Here is a 17,233-nt window from a genome sequence, read left to right on the forward strand (position 1 = left end):
CTGGGCTGCACTGCGGGGCTCTGGAGAAGCTCTCGAGGTCCTGCCTGGGGCCATGGTGCCTGATGGCCCCCTTCCCCCCCTAAACAAAAGGCAAATGAATGGAGACTCAGGATGGTCTCTAGGGAGGCAAGTTGCTGTGGAGACAGCGTGTGGAGGGCACTGTTCAGTTCTCAGGGAACCCCTCGTCTGGCCAGGCTGGCTCTGTCTCTGCCCACACCATGCCCGGGAGGGGGACAGGCCCCGAGCCCACTGCCCAGTAACTCCGGTATCAGCCTGGACTTCCTGATGCTGGGAATCCCCACGGGCCCCTGGTATCCAGTGGCCCTCAAAGCCCTTGCAGAGCCACCTCTCAATGGTCAGTACTCCTGGGTCTCTTTAGGGGGCGCTGCCCCCGTGCTGTCCACCGGCCTGTGACACCCACTGCCTCTAGCGCTAACCTGCATTCCACTTCCTGCTGGTACCTGGCCTTGAACTCAAAGTACTTAATGTTTTTGCTCAAAGCAGAAAGAAAAAAAGAGCAAGAGAAAGAGAAGAAGGAAAAAAGGACAGAAAAGCAAGGAAGGTAACAGCCTTATGGACTTGCCCGCCAGGCTGGCTTTGAACCACAATCCTCAGATGGTAGCCTCTAGGTAGGGCTAACAGCACTCAGCTCTAGTACTCTATGTGTGTGCATGTGATGGGGCTTGAACTTGGGCCCTGGGCATTGTTGCTGTGCCTTTCAGCTCAAGGCTAGAGAATAGGAGTTTGCTCTAGTGGTAGAGTGCTTGCCTAGCATGCACAAAGCTCTGGGTTTGATTCCTGCAGTACCACATATCTAGGAAAAGCCATCGTACCTGGCTTGGCTATTTTTTTTTTTTTTTTTTTTTTTTTGCCAGTCCTGGGCTTGAGCTCAGGGCCTGAGCACTGTCCTTGGACTTTCTTAAGGCTAGAGCTCTACTATTTGAGCCACAGCACCATTCCCAGCTTTTTCTATGTATGTGGTACCGAGGAATCAAACCTGGTTCTTTGTGCATGCTAGGCAAGCACTCCAGCACTAGGCCACATTCCTGGTCCTGGCTTGGCTTTATCTCCATCCTAGAGTCCCTCCCACAGACCAAGAAGCTCAGTGCGGCATGGGAGTACTTGTAAGTTAGGAAGTACTGAGCTTGCAGGCTCAGCTGGCAAACTGGAGTTCAGAGCAAGGATGGCACACAACCAGGTTGGTTGGGCTGCCCAGATATCTTCAAAACCACCCACAAAAAATGCTATGTGCAGCCAATTGTTATGGCTCACGCCTGTAATCCTAGCTACTCAGGAGACTGAGATCTGAGGATTAAAGTTCAAAGCCAGCCCAGGCACAAAAGGACCTGAGACTCTTCTCTCCAATTAACCTCTACAAAACGGGAAGTGGGGCTTGGCTCAAGGGTGGGGTGGTAGCCTGGAGCTGAAGAGCTCAGGGACAACGCCTAGGCTTAGGGATAGGGCTGTAACTTTGAGCTGAAGAGCTCAGGGACAGTGCCCAGGCTGAATTCAGGCCCTATGACCCCCCCCCCACCACACACACACACACACACACACACACACACACACACACACACACACACACACACAGCGCTGTGCAAGCCTGGCTTGACCTGAACCTCAGGGAGCGAAGTCTGAGACTCTCCATGAGCCACCAAAAGAAGCAGGAAGTGGTGCTGTGGCTTAAGTGGTAAAGCACTAGCCTTGAGCAAAAGAAGCTGAGGCACAGTGCCCAGGCCTACGTTCAAGTCCCAGGATCAGAAAGAAGAGCAGAGAGTTGGTGGCTCTTGACTTAGAAAAAAGCCAGAAGTGGTACTGAGGCTCAAGTGGTAGAGCTCTAGCCTTGAGAAAGTCCAAGGACAGTGCTCAGGCCCTGAATTCAAATCCCAGGACTGAGGGGGGCAGAGGCCAGACTAGAGCCTAGCTCAAGTGGTAGAGTGCCAAGAGCACGAGCTCAAGCCTTGGAGTTCAAACCTTAATACCGCAAGGAAGAAATAAAGGACTGGCTCACTCTCCTGCCACTGCTCCCGGATTCCTTGACTCAGAGGCAAAGAGCTAAAACACACAATTTTTGGGGGGTGCAAGAAGGGGCTAGGACAAGCCTGAGTCCTCGTCCTGTTAGCCAGAAAGTGGCTCTAGGGAGTCCAGAGACAGACAAGCCTTCGTCCTCCAGGTGACCCCCCCAGTCCCTGTCCCTCCCCCGCTGTCTGCGCCCGGAGCCCCTGGGACGGGCAGGCCGGTGGGCTGTGGCTCTCACACGGCGCTTCCCATCCAGCTTTATTCAGCGGCCCAGACTTGAGCCAGCCACTGAGGTACAAAATGGGGGCTGGGAGGTGGGAGGAAGGCCGGCCAGGCTGGGGGGCCAGCCGGGCAGCAGCATCTTCCTGGAGCCGAGGGCAGGGCGCCCTGCGCCCCCTCCCCGCAGCCACATCCTCTGTGCCTCTCCCACCTGGGCGCCGGCGTGGGGTCTCCAGCTGGCAGGGCAGGACGGCTGTGGGTGTTCACAGTGGGGAGGGGCGGGGGAAGCTGGTGGACTGGACAGCGTGTTCTCCATGACTCGTCGTGGGGCGGCCCGGCCATGCCAAGGAGCCGGCGGAGCCCGCGGTGAGCAGTGCCCCCGCCAGCCGCCCAGAAGCCAGGCCAGTGAGAGGGTGGCACAGCCACTTCCTTTAGAACCCAGCGAGCCAAACTACGGCGCAGAAGCAGACCAGGGAGGCCGGTGCACGCATGCGGGGAGGCCTCTGGAAAGCTAGCACTCCTCTGGGGCGGGCCGCGCCTCCTGCTGCCTCCGGGCCTCCAGGAAGGCCAGCTCCTTGGCTTCTTTCTTCTGGTTCCGTGCCTCATACTCTAACCTGGGGACGAGGCTGTGGTGAGCCTGGACCTGGGGCCACACCCCAGCGGGGGGGGGGGAGGGACGGTGACCACATGCCACCTGTTCTTGATGATCCTCTGCACGATGAGGTCTGTGGTGAGGTCGCTGCCGCTGTCCATCTGGCGGAAGATGCCTCTTCTCTTGGGCTCCTAAGACTCGAGGGGAGGAGGAGTAAGGCCTTGGCTGCTCACAGCAATGGGTGCCAGAGGTCCCTGGCCTGGTCCCCAAGCTGTGAGCCTGGGGCCAGGGCCACCCACCTGGTAGGGGTCAGAGCCGTCCCTGTCCGGCACGACCTCCGTCTTGCCGTGGCACACCAGGTCCACCTGGGGAGGGAGCAGAGGTCAGGACCCCCCCCCCCGGGACCAGCCCACCCCTCCCAGCCCCTCTCCGCCGGCCGGGCGCCTCTCACCTTGAAGTGACCCAGGAGCTCAGCTGTGACAGCGTACGGGGCCCCAATCACCACTTCGGACACATACTGTGGAGACACGGCAGGCAGAGCGGCTCAGCCAGGCCTGGCGCCCGGCAGGTGCGGGAGGCGCTGGCCAGGGAAGCCCTCCTTACCCGGCAGGCCAGCACGCTCAGGGTCCGCTCGTGCAGATTCATTATGGGGTAGTTCTTGCCTTTGTATCGGTTCACTTCCTGGGGACCAAGTGAGGCCAGGTGAGCAGGTGGCCCCCCAAGGGCTGCGACAGCCTGCCCATTGCCTGCACTGACCGGGACCCGGGCAGGACAGAGACCTGGTCAAAGTGGAGGCCAGCGATGATGTAGGGCCTGTCGACCAGGCGGTGCACTTTCTCCAGGAAGTCCACATGCCCGATGTCTGCGCCCAGTTAAGAAGCAGTAACTGGCCGGGAGCAGCCCTGTGCCCGCTGTCTCAGCACGCAGGCGGCGGAAACAGGGGCATCTCAAACCCCGCCCACCTCCACTCTGTAAGGAGACTGTCTGGTCAAGACAGAGCTCGCACGAGGCTCTGGGAGGGGCGGGGAAAAGCAAGACACCAGAGAAGCAGCGGTGGACTGGGCAGTCGGGGGCTCCCGTCTCCCCTGCGGCCTGTGCAGGGGGCCTGGAGGCCCCGAGGCCCAGAAGAGGATACGGAACAGGTCAAAGGCGCCAGCCACATAGATGACAGTCTCCCCTGGCTGGGGCTCCTTCCCGGAAGCAAACTGGATGATCTTCTGGGACGTCTGTAGAAACTGGGACACCCCTGTCCAGGGGTCCCGCCCCCCCGGGCACTGTCGGCCGAGAGAGGGAGCTGGTCAGCGTGGAGGCCTCACCTGCACGGCCCTGGCCCCACCTGTGTGTGGTGCCAGGAGCACATGCAGGGACAAACAGGCCAGACCTCTACAGCAGCCAGGCCCCTGAGGCGGGGCGGGGGACACAGGTGGCCAGCCCAGGCGGGGGGTCACTGCAGCTGGCAGGACTGGGGCTCTGCACTGTGGCCAAAGAGCTCACCCAGTCCCCCAGCGGCAGGAGCAGAGCCCGTGGCCAGCAGACAGCCCTCTGGGGGACCCAGCACCCTGAGGCTGCCATCTGGTCACCTGGAAGGAGACTTCTGAGGAAAGTATGTCCCCGGCAGGTGTCGGGTGGGGGGGCTACAAGGGAGAGAGGGCCAGGCCGCTCGGTTAGAGGCCACCTGTCCACGGGCAGCCCCTGCTGATCCTTGAAGACGCGGCCACCGTGACTGGCCTGCCCTCCCTCCCCAGCACCCAGCAGTGGCCGAGCCTGCCAGCCGGGCCCTGGTCAGCACTGGGAAGGAGCAGCAGGGCTGATGGGAAGGCTTTCGGCCAGCCTCGCCCCCAGAGGTGGAAAGAGGGCCTGCTGCGCCCACCACTCCCAGGGGGCTGCACTCACCTTGCCGAAACTGTCCGCGTACTCCCGGTACTCAGAGGACATCTCCTGCGTGCAGAGCACACACGGCGCTGAAGCGGCCTCCCCCTCTGCGGTGCCCTCACGTGGGGCCCGGGCCCCCCTCCCCGCAGCCTCACCTGGCTGCTGTGGTGGGCCTTGGTCACCAGCAGCATGCGGCCCACGAGGTCCGTGGTGGACACACCCTGGGTGCGCTTGCACTCTCTGGGGGCAGAGGTGGTGTTGGGAGCTCTTGTCCCAGACCCGCGTGAGGCTGCCCACGGCAGACCCAGCTGAGGGACGCGGCCCCGGCCCCGCCTCCCACAGCAGCAAATCCAGACCAGGCGCACAGTGAAGAGCACTGCATTCTCAGCAGAGCGGAACAGGGGCTGCGGTCAGGAGGGGCAAGCCGCGTCTGGGCACAGCCCCCCCCCCATTCTGCTGCCTGCCTGGTGGCAAACTCACCCAGGTTCTTTGCCAAGGCAATGTGGGTGCACACCCTGTGCGGGAACCTAGGCACGGCTGGGCGATCATGGCCGAGCAACACAACCAGTGCCTCCGCGCCTCAGGGCACAGCACCCAGCCACGGCCATCAGGCCTTGAGCCACAGCACGCCCCTCCCCACAGCCTCCAGACCTGGCCCAAATCAGCAGAGCAAGTCCTCCATGGCCAGGCCAGCTGGGACCTTACCTGTACCGCCCAGCCTGCTTGACTTCTTCATAGGTGTCTCGGCCATCAACAGTCAAGGTGATGTCATCTGTAGTGACAGGCATGCGCACACCAAACAAACGTAAACGCGCGCACACACACTATATAGTGTGTATATACACATGTATACATAGTGTGTACATATATATACATATAGTGTATACATACATATAGTGTATATATATAGTGTGTATGTATACATGTATTTATATATATATATATTTGTGTGTGTAGGCTGTGGGGCTTGAATTTTAGGCCTGGGTGCTGGCTGTCCCTGAGCTCTTCAACTCAAGGCTAGCGCTCTACCACTTGAGCCACAGTGCCACTTCCAGTTTTCTGGTGGTTAATTGGAGATAAGAGTCTCACAGACTTCCGTGCCTGGGCTGGCTTTGATCCCTGATCCTTTGATCCCCCTGAGTAGCTAGGATGACAAACATGAGGCACAGGCCAGTCCTGGGGCTTGAACTCAGGGCCTGGGCACTGTCCTTAGACATATGTTTTCTTTTTTCCTCAAGGCTAGTGCTCTGCCACTTGAGCCACAGCACCACTTTCAGCTTGACCCCAGGGCTTTGTGCATGCTAGGCAAGAACTCTACCACTAGGCTGCACTCCTAACCTCTATTTATTTTTTATTTATTTTTTTTTCCTGTAGTGGAGCTTGAACTAGGCCTGGGCACTGTTCCTGAGCTCTTCAGCTCCAGGCTAGCACTCTACCACTTGAACCACAGAGCCACTTCCACTTTTCTGGTGGTTTACTGGAGGTAAGAGTCTCACGGACTTTCCAGTGCCCAGGCTGGCTTTGAACTTGATCCTCAGATCTCAGCCTCCTGAGTAGCTAGGATTACAGGAGTGAGCCACTGCGCCGGCTCTATTTTATTTTACACAGGATCTTCCCATCTAGCCCAGACTGTTCTATTCCTCTTGTCTCTGCCTCCCGAGTGCTGAAATTATACCACCATGCCTTGCTCAAACATGGGATTCCAGAGCCCCAGGCTCAAAACCCTTCTCGTCCCCCGTTTATTCTGTGATTAGTGTTTGTGACCCTCAGCACAGCACAGCACAGCCCACCCCGGCCCAGCACACTCACTGCCGTGGACACAGAAGTCACAGCTGTGCTTGTCCAGCGTCTCCAGCGTGGTGACGTAGGGCGCCGCGGGTACCACCTCGTCCACCCACTTGATGGCCTGCACCATCTTGTACCTCTCCTCCTGGGTGAATACGGGGGGTCCTTTGTGCTTGGCGATCTCCTCTGGAGCCAGAGAACAGGACGGGGACACCCAGCTCAGCTCCAGCTCCCTTTGCCAAGGCCTCAGGTAGCCGGGTCGGGGGTGAGGCCTGGGCTGGTGATGAAAGGGCTCTGGATCCACAGCTTGCTCTCTCCCGTGGGCCATGCTTAGCTGGGGCCAGGAGGAAGGAGCTTACTGCACTCCACTCTCCCATTCACGCCCTGGGGAGGAGGCCCAGGGCTGTCTACGCCCCTTGTGAGCAGGCTCTGGTCAGCTGGGATGGTCAGCTGGCCATGGCCGTGGGGCAGTGGCCACAGCTTACCATCAGTGTGCACGCCCACGATGAGGTAGTCACCCATGGCCCGTGCCTGGCGCAGCTGGTTGGAGTGGCCGTAGTGAACCATGTCGTAGCTGGGAGGACAGACAGCAGTGGGCCTGCACTGAGTAGGCTGGCACAGGGAGCTAGGCACGGGGGGGGGAGGGGGGGGGAATGCAGGTCTTCTCCTCCAAGGATCTAAGGAGTTCTCTGGTCAGGGACGGTGACTCACACCTGTCACCCTAGCTACTCAGGAGGCTGAGATCTGAGGATCAAAGCTCAAAGCCAGCCTGGGAACAAAAGGACCTGAGACTAATCTCCAATTAACTTCTAGAAAATGGGAAGTGGGGCTTGGCTCAAGGGTAGCTACCATCCTACCCTTGAGCTGAAGAGCTCAGGGACAGCACCCAGGCTCAGGGGTAGGGTGGTAGACTTGAGCTGAAGAGCTCAGGGACAGTGCCCAGGTCCAGTTCAAGCCCCATGAACCACCAAAAAAAAAAAAAAATTTAAAAAAGCTCTCTGAGGAACTATCCACACCCCTGTGCCAGGACCCTGTCAGTGCCAGGACAACAAGAGTGGACAACAGGAACAAGACTGGGCCATGGGCAAGGTCCTGGGGGTTGGTGAACTCCAGGACAAATCTGCCTGCTGTTTGCTGGATGTCCCTTTCCCAGGTACTGGACTGTCCCTGCTCTTGTTCTTGCTGCTTCCCAAATGAAAACTGTGCAGGCAAGTTATTTCAAGTTTTACAACAAAGCATCATTTCAGGGCTGGGCCCAGATTCTGTACGATCCTAAAGTAAGCTGGCAGTCCCTCGGGCCAACACAGCACAAAAAGTAAAACCACACGGAACACGGGCTCGGGAGACTCCAGTGTGAAAATCCTCTTTCCTTCCCCGCAGCCTGGCTGCGCGCTCTGGGTGAAGACCGGCCGCTGGTCGGTTCTAGAGCTTTCAGACACCCCACATCCCAGTCTAGGCTCCCCAGCTCGCCGCCACGCAACGAGCCGCGGTGCCCAGCTCCCCACCTTGTCCTGGGCCCGCCCGGGGTGGAGGAGTGGCTGGGTCGGTGCTCAGCCTGCGCGCCCCGGGCTCGGCTTGCCCGAGGCTGCGCCGGGCGAGCGCTGCGGCCAGAGTCCACCGACCGCAACGGGGCGGTGCGGACGGGACGCGCGCGATCAGGGGAGCGCGGCCTTCCTTCTACCTGTTGACAGCCCCAAACTCTCCTGGACGCCCCCCTCCGCGGCCGGGGGAGCCCGGCGCCGCCCACCGCGTCCGCTTCCGGCCTCCGGGGACGCCGGAGGACGCCGCACGCCGCGCGCCCGGCCCCGCGGCCCCGGTCACCCGGCCCGGCCGCGGGAGCCGCTGCAGAGCGTCCCGGGGCCCAGGCCGCGGCCCTCGAGGCCCCGCCGACCCCGGTCGCCAGAGCCTCCGGAGGCTCGGGGCTGGCCAACGGCCGGCGACCCGGGGGAGAACGCCCGCGACCCGGCGCCACTCACCAGCCGTCGCACCACACCCTCACGGCGCGCCTGCCCGGCGGGCCCGGCCGTTCCGAGGCGCCCGCCGCCCCGTGCCCGTTCCGGATCATGGCCCCGCCGCAGCGCCGACACCACCCGGCACTCGGGGACTCGGAGCACCTCCGTCCCGCCCCGTCCCGCGCTCCGTCACGCGGGCCTCACCCGCCCCGCGCAGCCAATGGCGCGCGCCGCCTTCTCGGGGCCCCGCCCCCTCGGTGAAACGCGGGTGACCAATAATGTAAATCCTTTCCTCCAGGTTCCCGCCCCCGCCGGCCCGCCCAGCCAATGGAGCGCGCCGCCCTCCCGCGCCCCCGCCCCCCGGTCAAACGCGCGTGACCAGTAATGTAAACCTTTCCCCCAGGTTCCCGGCCCCCACCAGCCCGCGTAGCCAATGGCGCGCGCCGCCTTCCCGGGGCCCCGCCCCCCGGTCAAACTCGCGTGACCAATAATGTAAATCCTTCCCCCCAGGTTCCCGCCCCCCCACCGCACGTGACCAATAATGTAAACCTTTCCCCCCAGGTTCCCGCCTCCCTCCGGCCCGCGCAGCCAATGGCACGCGAGGCCCTCCCGCGGCCCCGCCCCCCGCCCCCCCCCCCCCCCCCGGTCAAACACGCGTGACCAATAATGTAAATCCTTTCCCCAGGTTCCTGCCCTCCCCGCCGGCCCGCGCAGCCAATGCGCGCGCCGCCTTCCCGGGGGCCCGCCCCTTCCTCTCGCCGGACCTGCACCGGGCAGGCGCATCGGACCCTGGCCGGTCAGCAATGAGGGACACGGAGCCAGTGCAGAGGCGTGTATTAAGAAAGGCTCGAACCGCCCCTTTGCCGCATACCCACAGAGAAAAGGGCGTCTATAAAGTTCACCACTGTAGTGAGGAGGAGGAGGAGGAGGAGGAGGAGAAATCGGGAGGCCCTGAGTCTAGCTTGGTGAGCGAGGTACTGCCGACACCTCTCGGGACAGGGGCGGGTGGGAGGGAGGCGTCCTTGCCGGTCCAGCCCACCGTGGGGCAACCACCACGGTGCAGCCGGCCTTCCCACAAGGACGAATGGCTAGAAAGGTCATCGTGGAAGGTCTCTCAAGTGCCGGGGGGGTGGGGGGGGGGCGGCCTGGCCTTCAGGGTGACACTGGCTCCTGGTCAGCTCCAGCCACCTACAAAGTGCCAACTGTTCTTCTGTCAACACCGGCTTATGCTGTTTTCTTCCTTTTTGCACGTTTAGCACAGCCCCTGCCAAACCAGCCCCCCAGGACAGGAGCTGAGCTGTGGGGGGCTCCCCGTTCTCCGGCCGGGGCCTCTTCTCTGCTTCTGCACAGCGCTTTCCGGCTGTGGCTGCCTTCTTCATCTGCACGCAGGGGGGTCGCCAGGGAGAAGATGGGGTCCTGCCACCTACCAAAAGGGAAGGCCGCATCAGACAGGTCTGAGAGACGCATGGAAACCCACCCTGGCTCAAGGAAAGCTGTCTGAGGTCACCTGCCTTTCAGCCCCTCCCCTCCTGTCTTGAGGTAGCCGGCTCTGGTTAGTCTAGCTGCATTGCCTCAAAGCTGCAGGAGAGCTGCGGGAAGCATCTCCCCGTGTGTGGCAATGCCAGGGCCAGCACCCACCCAGCCAGCCCCTCCAGAGCCCCGCGTTTCATCCACCATGAATGGACACCCCAGGCAGGGCCCACAGGCACCTTCTGCGCCAGGGACAAGTCACTAGCAACTCTGGGCCCCATCTTCCACTAATATGGCTGTGGGCAGGCCGACCAGACCCTCTCTCTCCCTCTTCCCAGACTGCATGACAGGGACAGAAGGGACAGCCAGCTGACTAGGGACATGTGGCCTACAGACTACATTGTGAAGAAATCATGTGTTTGATTGAGATGCAGAACCACATATCATAAACGCAAGATACAGAGAAGCACTGATAAAATGAGCTAAGTTAATGTGGAAAAAAAAAAAAAGTACAGGACACAATAGGCCCACGTCACAGAACACCACAAACATAACATACAAGAATTGCCAGGCCCAGAGGTGAAGGGATCCTTAATTTCTTGAACCCTTTGATTAAAAGAAGTTATTGATTTCCCCTCTAAGACCCTGAAAATTCACAGAGAAAGAAAGTGTAAACTTTTAACTCAATACATGCACCATATCTAAATTATCACAAATTCCGCATTAAGGCAATTTCTTTAAGCTTCCCCCAAATATGTCAACTCCCAAAACCAAGGACACAGGCTGGAGGCATGGCTCAGTGGTAGAGATCCAACTTAACAAGCACAAGGCCTTGAATTCAATTCCCAGTACCACCAAAAACAAAAGAAAAAAAAAACAGAAAATTAATAAAATAAACAACACAACAAAAAAACCCCAAGGACACTAAGACTGTCTGGCTAGAGCTGTGGCCTTCACCCCTTGGAACCCTTTGCAGCATGTCCATCTTGAGGGTCAAGGGGAGATACAGTGCAAAACACACCACGCAGCCTGCAGGAATACCGGGCAGCACACCAGCAGGGCAGGTGTGTGTGCACATCGAGTCCTGCCTCGTCTCAGCCCGGCCCTCTGGAGACCGCCACACTTTCGTCAGCCTTCAGAAGGTGCAAGAACGCAGAGCTTCCAGCAGGCTCAGCTCATGGAAGACAGACAGGGCCCACCACACAGAGGGCAGGAGCTTGGCGCAATGGGGAGACCACTCACCTGTTGTAGAGGGGGATCTCCAGGCCCAGCTCCTCCATGAGCAGCTGCATGACGTCATCACACCTCCCATGAAGCTTCAGGGCAGCCCAGTCATCCTTTGGGGTCCACTGAATACAGGAAGGGCAAGTGAGGATACAGCCCCATTCCTTCCAAGGGACCTGTGAGCTCGTCCCCCGCAGGGCCACGGCTTCCCAGGTACCCACCGGGGCTTCCAGGGCACCTACCCGGGCTTGTACTCGATCTTATACACACATACACACTGTCAGTCCTGGGGCTTGAACTCAGGGCCTGAGTGCTGACCCTGGACCTCTTTGTGCTCAAGGCTAGCACACTACCACTTGAGCCACAGCACCATTTCCAGTTTATTCTGGGTAGTTTACTGGAGGTAAGAGTCTCAGGGACTTTCCTGCCCGGACTGGCTTTGAACTGTGACCCTCACATCTCAGCCTCCTGAGTAGCTGGGGTGACAGGTGTACAGTCCCTGGATCACTGGATTTTCTGGTGTAATGTCCAGGTCTGAGCACATGGCACCGCGGACCCGACCCACCTGCAGATTCACAATGTAGAGCTTGGGCCGCCGGCTGGGGGGCTTGGTCATGCACCACAGGCGAGGATACTTCTTCAGAACCTGTGGAAATGGGCAGGCACGGCACAGGCTGGGAGGGGACGCGAAGGCCAACTGGATGGCCTTGGGCAGGCAGGGACCTAACAGGCTCACTCCACAGTAAGTTCGTGGTCACACCGTACCTTCAGGCTAGACCCTAAGCACAGGATCGTGTCTGCTCTGCTGGCAGCCTCAGTGGCCGCCTCCCAGTTCAGAGGCTGCCCCAATGTCCCCCTCTCCCCAAAGTGCACAATGGTGTCCCGGAGCTGAGTCCCACACTTGTGGCAGGCCCGGCCCGTCTGGTGCCGGTGGAGGGCGGTGCGCTCCGTCACGTCGAAGGTGCGCACGTACTCCCTGTTGGGGGTGCAGGAGGTGCAGACCTGAGGGCGAGAGGGCACGGTGAGGGGGAGGGCCCGGCGCCCGGGCCCTGTGTCCCCAGGAGACTGCTCACTTCGATGTGCATGTTCCCGTGGAGCTCAGAGATGGCCGTGCGTGGCAGGCCACTCCGCAGGTGCAGCCCATCACAGTTCTGAGACACCACGTGCTGCACCTGGGGGCAGGACAGGGGGCAGTCAGGAGGAGGAGGGCCAGGGTCGCACGCAGCCCCTTTGCACAGGGCTGTTCTGTCCAGATCCACATTTTCTTGAGTCACTGTTTCTGGTTTTTTGTTTTTTTTCTTCCCCCACCCCCCACTCAGTCATGGGGACTGAGCTCAGGGCCTGAGCACTGTCCTTGGGCTTCTCAAGGGTAGAGCTCTACCATCTGAGCCTCAGCACCACTTCCAGCTTTGTTTCTATGCACGTGGTACTGAGGAATGCATGCCAGGCCAGCACTCTACCACTCGGCCACACTCGCACCCAGGTCCAGGCGGTTCTACCTACTCCTTCCTGGGATGAGGGTCCTCAGCTAGGGCCTCCGGGCCGCCGTGGCCTGCAATGGATAGTTCAGGCAGGCCCTGCAGTACAGCACGAAATGGGTAAGCCCATTCGGGTGCTCATCAGAGCCCACTGGGAAACTGTAGCTTCCCTCTTGGCCAGTGACAGGCAGCTCTAGGTCCCAGGCCTGACCCTGGGGAGGTATGGGGCCAGAAGGCTCTTACCAGCTTTTTTTTTTTGCCAGTTGTGGGACTTGAACTCAGCATGGGCGCTGTCCCTGAGCTCTTCAGTTCAAGGCTATCACCCTACCCTTGCACCAAGCCCCACTTCCCATTTTCTAGAGGTTCATTGGAGATAAGAGTCTCAGGTCCTATTGTACATGGGCTGGCTTTGAACCTTGATCCTCAGATCTCAGCCTCCTGAGAAGCTGGGATGACAGGGGTGAGCCATCGTGCCCAGCCTTTTTTTTTCTTTTTGCCAGTTGGGGGTTTGACTTCACGGCCTGAGCACGGTGCTTATAGTTTTTTTCAAGGTTAGCGCTCTACCACTTGAGCGACAGCACCACTTCCAGCTTCTTTTTCCTATGTATGTGGTACCCAGGAATTGAACCCACGCTAGGCAAGCATGGGTTCTACCACTAGACCAAACTCCCAGCCCCTGTGCCCAGCGTCTTAAGTTTGTTTGTTTTGGGGGGAGAGGCAAGAGTGTGGCTTAGTAGTAGCGTGCTTCCTAGTACCCTATTTCTGACTGCCAGTCCTGGTTTAAACACCCAAGCCCCGGATACTGTCCCTGAGCCTCTTTTGTTCAAGGCTAGCACTCTACCGCTTGAGCCATGTCTGTCTTTTTCTGTGTATGTGCTACCAAGGAATCAAAGCCAGGCCAGCACTGCACCCCTACGCCACACTCCGGCCCCTCTTACCAGCTTTCGCTCATGTAAACGGGCGATGCTCATGTGCGTGAGGGTAGGCTCCGCATCACTCAGGTCAGCAGCTCTGCCAGACACAAGAGGAAGCCGAGATGAGGGGAAGAGAGGGGCAATGGAGGGCAGGGCGCAGAGCGGCTCAACCACCGGGGAAACTGCACGGCCACTCACCTCACACTTCTCCCTTTCTGAAGCAGCGTCCACACTCCATTAGGACCACGGTAATCTGGGATAGAGGCAGCCTACGGAGCCCAGTAAAGCGGTAGCCCAGTGAAAAGGAGCTACCGCAGGGGTGGCACAACTCCCCACCATGGGACACACCACATTTCAGGCTGGCCCACAGACTGGCCCGATCCCTTCTTCAGCTGACCTGCCCGGCCATGCGTGGACTGGGCCCCAGTTTGGCTCTTTCCCTCTCCTAGTCCAGTGAGTCCTCACAGGATCCACAGGGTCTTGCCCCCAACCCATCCTGTGGCTCTTAAGAGAGGTGGCTCACACCTGCAATCCTGAGGCTGAGATCTGAGGATCACAGTTCATAGACAGCCGAGGCTGGAAAGTCCATGAGACTCTAACCTCCAATCAACCACCAGAAAACCAGAAGGAAGTACTGCTATGGTTCAAAGTGTTAGAATGCCAGTCTTGAGCAAAAAAAGCTCAAGAATAGCAGGACCAGGCCCCAAGTTCAAGTTCTATAGTCAACAAAAAAAAAAAGGTGGGCGGGGAGTTTGGCCTAGTGGTAGAGTGTTTGCCTAGCATGCACGAAGATCCGGGTTCGATTCCTCGGTACCACATAAGTAGCAAAAAGCCAGAAGTGGTGCTGTGGCTCAAGTGGTAGAGCCCTAGCCTTGAGAAAATCCAAGGACAGTGCTCAGGCCCTGAACCCAAGCCCAGGACTGGTTAAAACAAACAAACGTGTAGAATGTGGCCTAGTGATGGAGTGCCTGGCTAGCACACATGAAGCCCTGGGTTCCATTCCTCAGTACCACAGACACCAGAAAAAGCTGGAAATAGCGCTGTGGCTCAAGTGGTAGAGCTCTAGTCTTGAGCAAAAGAAGCTCAGGAACAGTGCCCAAGCCCTGAGTTCAACCCCAGGACTGGCAAAGAAAAAAAAGAAATCAGAACCAGATTTTAAAGTGTGTGTGTGAAGGGAAGGGAGGGACCCAGATGTCCACACTCCTGGGTTTTGAGTCAAGAGCAGCGCTCACCCCTGTGGTCTGAGCTACCCAGGAGCCTGAGGTCTGAGGACCACAGCTCAAAGGCAGCCTGGGCAGGGCACGAAGGTCCGTGAGACTCCTATCCCCAGAAACCATCAAAAAGTTGGAAGTGGAACATGGTTCGAGTGGTCTTGCACAAAAGAAGCTATAGACACCATTAAGACCCTCAGTACAGCACAGAAGGGAGAGCGGCAGAAGACTCTCACTTGCTGGTGCCGGGACGTCTGCCGTCACTAGCTTGGAGTGCCTCAGACTCCACATCCCCTGAAGTTCACTCTGAACACACAGCCCACTGTGAAACCCTGCAGCAAGCTCACACCATGAGCTTGGTACATCAAAGCAGTGTATGTTTTCTGAAAAGGGAACCTGGCAGACACCTTACGCTTGACTGTTGTGACTATTTTTCTAAATCTTATTTTACTGTCGGGTGATGGCTAGAAGGGTTGTAGTTACATTGGCCAGGTAGTGAGTGGATACATTGCTTTCTGACTATTGATACCTCTTCTCATGCTTTTCTCCCACTTTCCCCCTCCTACTATCCAAAGGCTGGCTCGCTCCTTCCTCCCCTCCCCCTCTTTCTTGCCAGTCCTGGACCCTGAACCCAAGGCCTAAGCCCCATCCTTGGCTTTCTAAAGGCTAACACTCTACCACTTGAGCCACAGCACCACTTCCGGCTTTTTCTATGTATGTGGTACCAAGGACTCGAACCCAGGTTTGTGTGCATGCTAGGCAAACAATCTACCACTAGGCCACATGCCCAGCCCCCAAAGGGTTTCTTGTGGGCGGAAATCACCTAATGCTCAGCTCTAGTGGATCAACCTGCCCAACACCCTATACTAACCCCAAGGTTTCAATTAGTGTCAGTTAACTATGTCAGCTAGTTTTTCAGTGAAATGTCTCACTTTTTTGTGATTAAGGATATGAGTCTCAACTGACTTTCTTCCTCGGGTTGGCTTCCAGCCTCCATCCTCAGACCTCAGCCTCCTGAGAAGCCAGGATTACAGGAGAGAGCCACCAGCTCCCAGTTCAGTGAAACTTCTCCAAGTCCAAGGCAGTGCATTTTTCCTTGTTACTGAGAATATTCTGATTTTTTTTTTTTTTTTGGTCTGTCATGGGGCTTGAAATCTGGGCCTGGGCGCTGTCCCTGAGCTCTTCAAGTCTACTGCCCTACCCTTGAGCCAAGCCCCACTTCCCCTTTTCTAGTGATTAATTGGAAATAAGAGTCTCACTGTTCTTTAGTGCCTGGGCTGGCTTTGAACCTGGGATGTTCAGATCTCAGTCTCCTGACTAGGTGGGATTACAAGCGTGAGTCACTGCTCTGGGTTCAAGAGTATTCTGATTCTTACTGCTTTGTTTTGTACTTAGCTTTCTTCCCACAAGGAGTGGCAGAGCAGACCTGCCCCCATAACCTGGTCAACCAACTAGCCTTAACTGTAAAGGCCATGGGCCATTACACCATTTCTATCACTGCGCTCTTTTGTCCTCAGCTGGCTGAAACTTTATTTATTTTTGTGGGTTGTGGGGCTTGCACTTGGCCTGGGCCCTGTCCCTGAGCTCTTCAGCTCCAGGCTGCCGCCCTACCCTGGAGCCAAGCCCCACCTCCCGTTTTCTAGAGGTTCATTGGAGATGAGTGTCTCAGGTCCTTTTGTGCCCGGGCTGGCTTTGAACCGTGATCTGGTCTCAGCCTCCTGAGAAGCTGGGATGACAGGCGCGAGCCCCCGAGCCTGGCTGGCCAGAATTTCTGAGCTAGTGTAGTTTGGCCTCGCGCCTCCCGCCCGGCTCCCGGAAGGGGGCGCCCGCCGCCGTCCCAGCCCGCGGAGCCCCGCGCCCCCACCTACCGTGCTGATGCCCGCGCCGGTGTAGACCACCAGAAACTTGGCGTTGCGGACGGCGGCGGCCAGCTCCCGGACCTTCCTCCGCAGCTCCTCGGGGTCGTCGCACACCTGCCGGGAGCCGGGGGGTCACCGCCCGCCGGTCACCGCCCGCCGCCCGCCGGTCACCGGTCACCGCCCGCCGGTCACCGGTCACCGCCCGCCGCGCGGAACTCGCCTCCTCCAGCCGCCGCTTGAGGCCCTCTCGGCGCCGGCTCCGGCCCTGCAGCTCCGTCACCAGGTCGGCGCTCTCGGCCAGTAGCCGGCCCTCCTCGGCGCTGCGCTCGGCCGCCGCCTTCCGAAGGATGCGCGACACCTGCGGGCGGGCGGGCGGTGAGCGGCCGGGGCGGGCGGGCGGGCGGGCGGCCGGGGCGGCGCGGCGGCCTACCTGACGGAGGCGCTCCCGCTGCTGTTCCTCCCGCAGCCTCCGCACCCGCTCCGCCGCCTTGCGCTCCGAGCGGCTCAGTCCGCCGCCCGCTGCCATCGCCGTCCGGACCGCGCTTCCGGCTTCCGCTTCCGCCTCGTCGGCGGCCGCGCGGCGCATGCGCGCCCCGGAGCCGCGCCGCCCCGCCCCGCCCGCCCCGCCCCATCCCAAG

At 59.2% G+C, this 17,233-nt stretch overlaps 2 protein-coding genes across 5 annotated transcripts; both read right to left on the reverse strand.

Moving 5' to 3' along the window:
• Nucleotides 1-2,251: 2,251 nt before the first annotated feature.
• Pcyt2 (phosphate cytidylyltransferase 2, ethanolamine) lies at nt 2,252-8,612 on the reverse strand. Of its 4 annotated transcripts, none has more exons than XM_090351379.1 (14): nt 8,464-8,612; nt 6,973-7,061; nt 6,512-6,673; nt 5,408-5,474; nt 4,858-4,942; nt 4,724-4,768; nt 4,411-4,464; nt 3,966-4,104; nt 3,610-3,692; nt 3,434-3,511; nt 3,282-3,347; nt 3,130-3,195; nt 2,933-3,021; nt 2,252-2,852 (listed from the first exon to the last, which is right to left on the reverse strand). In XM_090351379.1, exons 1-14 carry the CDS (start codon nt 8,550-8,552, stop codon nt 2,750-2,752), a joined length of 1,215 nt encoding a protein of 404 aa, XP_090207505.1. In that variant the 5' UTR covers nt 8,553-8,612; the 3' UTR covers nt 2,252-2,749. The 4 variants fall into 4 exon arrangements, with proteins under 4 accessions (XP_090207505.1, XP_090207508.1, XP_090207507.1 ...); XM_090351382.1 differs by lacking the exon at nt 8,464-8,612 and adding an exon at nt 8,169-8,233; XM_090351381.1 differs by lacking the exon at nt 8,464-8,612 and adding an exon at nt 7,993-8,115.
• A 964-nt stretch (nt 8,613-9,576) lies between these two features.
• Nucleotides 9,577-17,157, reverse strand: Sirt7 (sirtuin 7). Its single transcript, XM_090351383.1, has 10 exons — nt 17,026-17,157; nt 16,816-16,953; nt 16,605-16,709; nt 13,724-13,794; nt 13,550-13,622; nt 12,207-12,305; nt 11,899-12,135; nt 11,699-11,779; nt 11,152-11,258; nt 9,577-9,862 (listed from the first exon to the last, which is right to left on the reverse strand). Exons 1-10 carry the CDS (start codon nt 17,119-17,121, stop codon nt 9,664-9,666), a joined length of 1,206 nt encoding a protein of 401 aa, XP_090207509.1. The 5' UTR covers nt 17,122-17,157; the 3' UTR covers nt 9,577-9,663.
• Between the last annotated feature and the right edge of the window lie 76 nt (nt 17,158-17,233).

Source organism: Megascapheus bottae, chromosome 17, assembly GCF_031878675.1.
Source record: "Megascapheus bottae isolate mThoBot1 chromosome 17, mThoBot2.hap1, whole genome shotgun sequence".
NCBI lineage: Eukaryota > Metazoa > Chordata > Mammalia > Rodentia > Geomyidae > Megascapheus > Megascapheus bottae.

Coding starts and splice junctions, on each gene's coding strand:
- Pcyt2 (XM_090351379.1), bottom strand. CDS start 8,552: ATGATCCGGAACGGGCACGGGGCGGCGGGCGCCTCGGAACGGCCGGGC. Junction 4,465..4,723: donor ACGCGGACAGTTTCGGCAAG/GTGAGTGCAGCC, acceptor TCTCCCTTGTAG/CCCCCCCACCCGACACCTGC. Junction 3,022..3,129: donor ACGGCTCTGACCCCTACCAG/GTGGGTGGCCCT, acceptor CTCGAGTCTTAG/GAGCCCAAGAGAAGAGGCAT.
- Sirt7 (XM_090351383.1), bottom strand. CDS start 17,121: ATGGCAGCGGGCGGCGGACTGAGCCGCTCGGAGCGCAAGGCGGCGGAG. Junction 13,795..16,604: donor CCGGCGCGGGCATCAGCACG/GTAGGTGGGGGC, acceptor TGGGCTCCGTAG/GCTGCCTCTATCCCAGATTA. Junction 9,863..11,151: donor GAGATCCCCCTCTACAACAG/GTGAGTGGTCTC, acceptor CCCTTTTGGTAG/GTGGCAGGACCCCATCTTCT.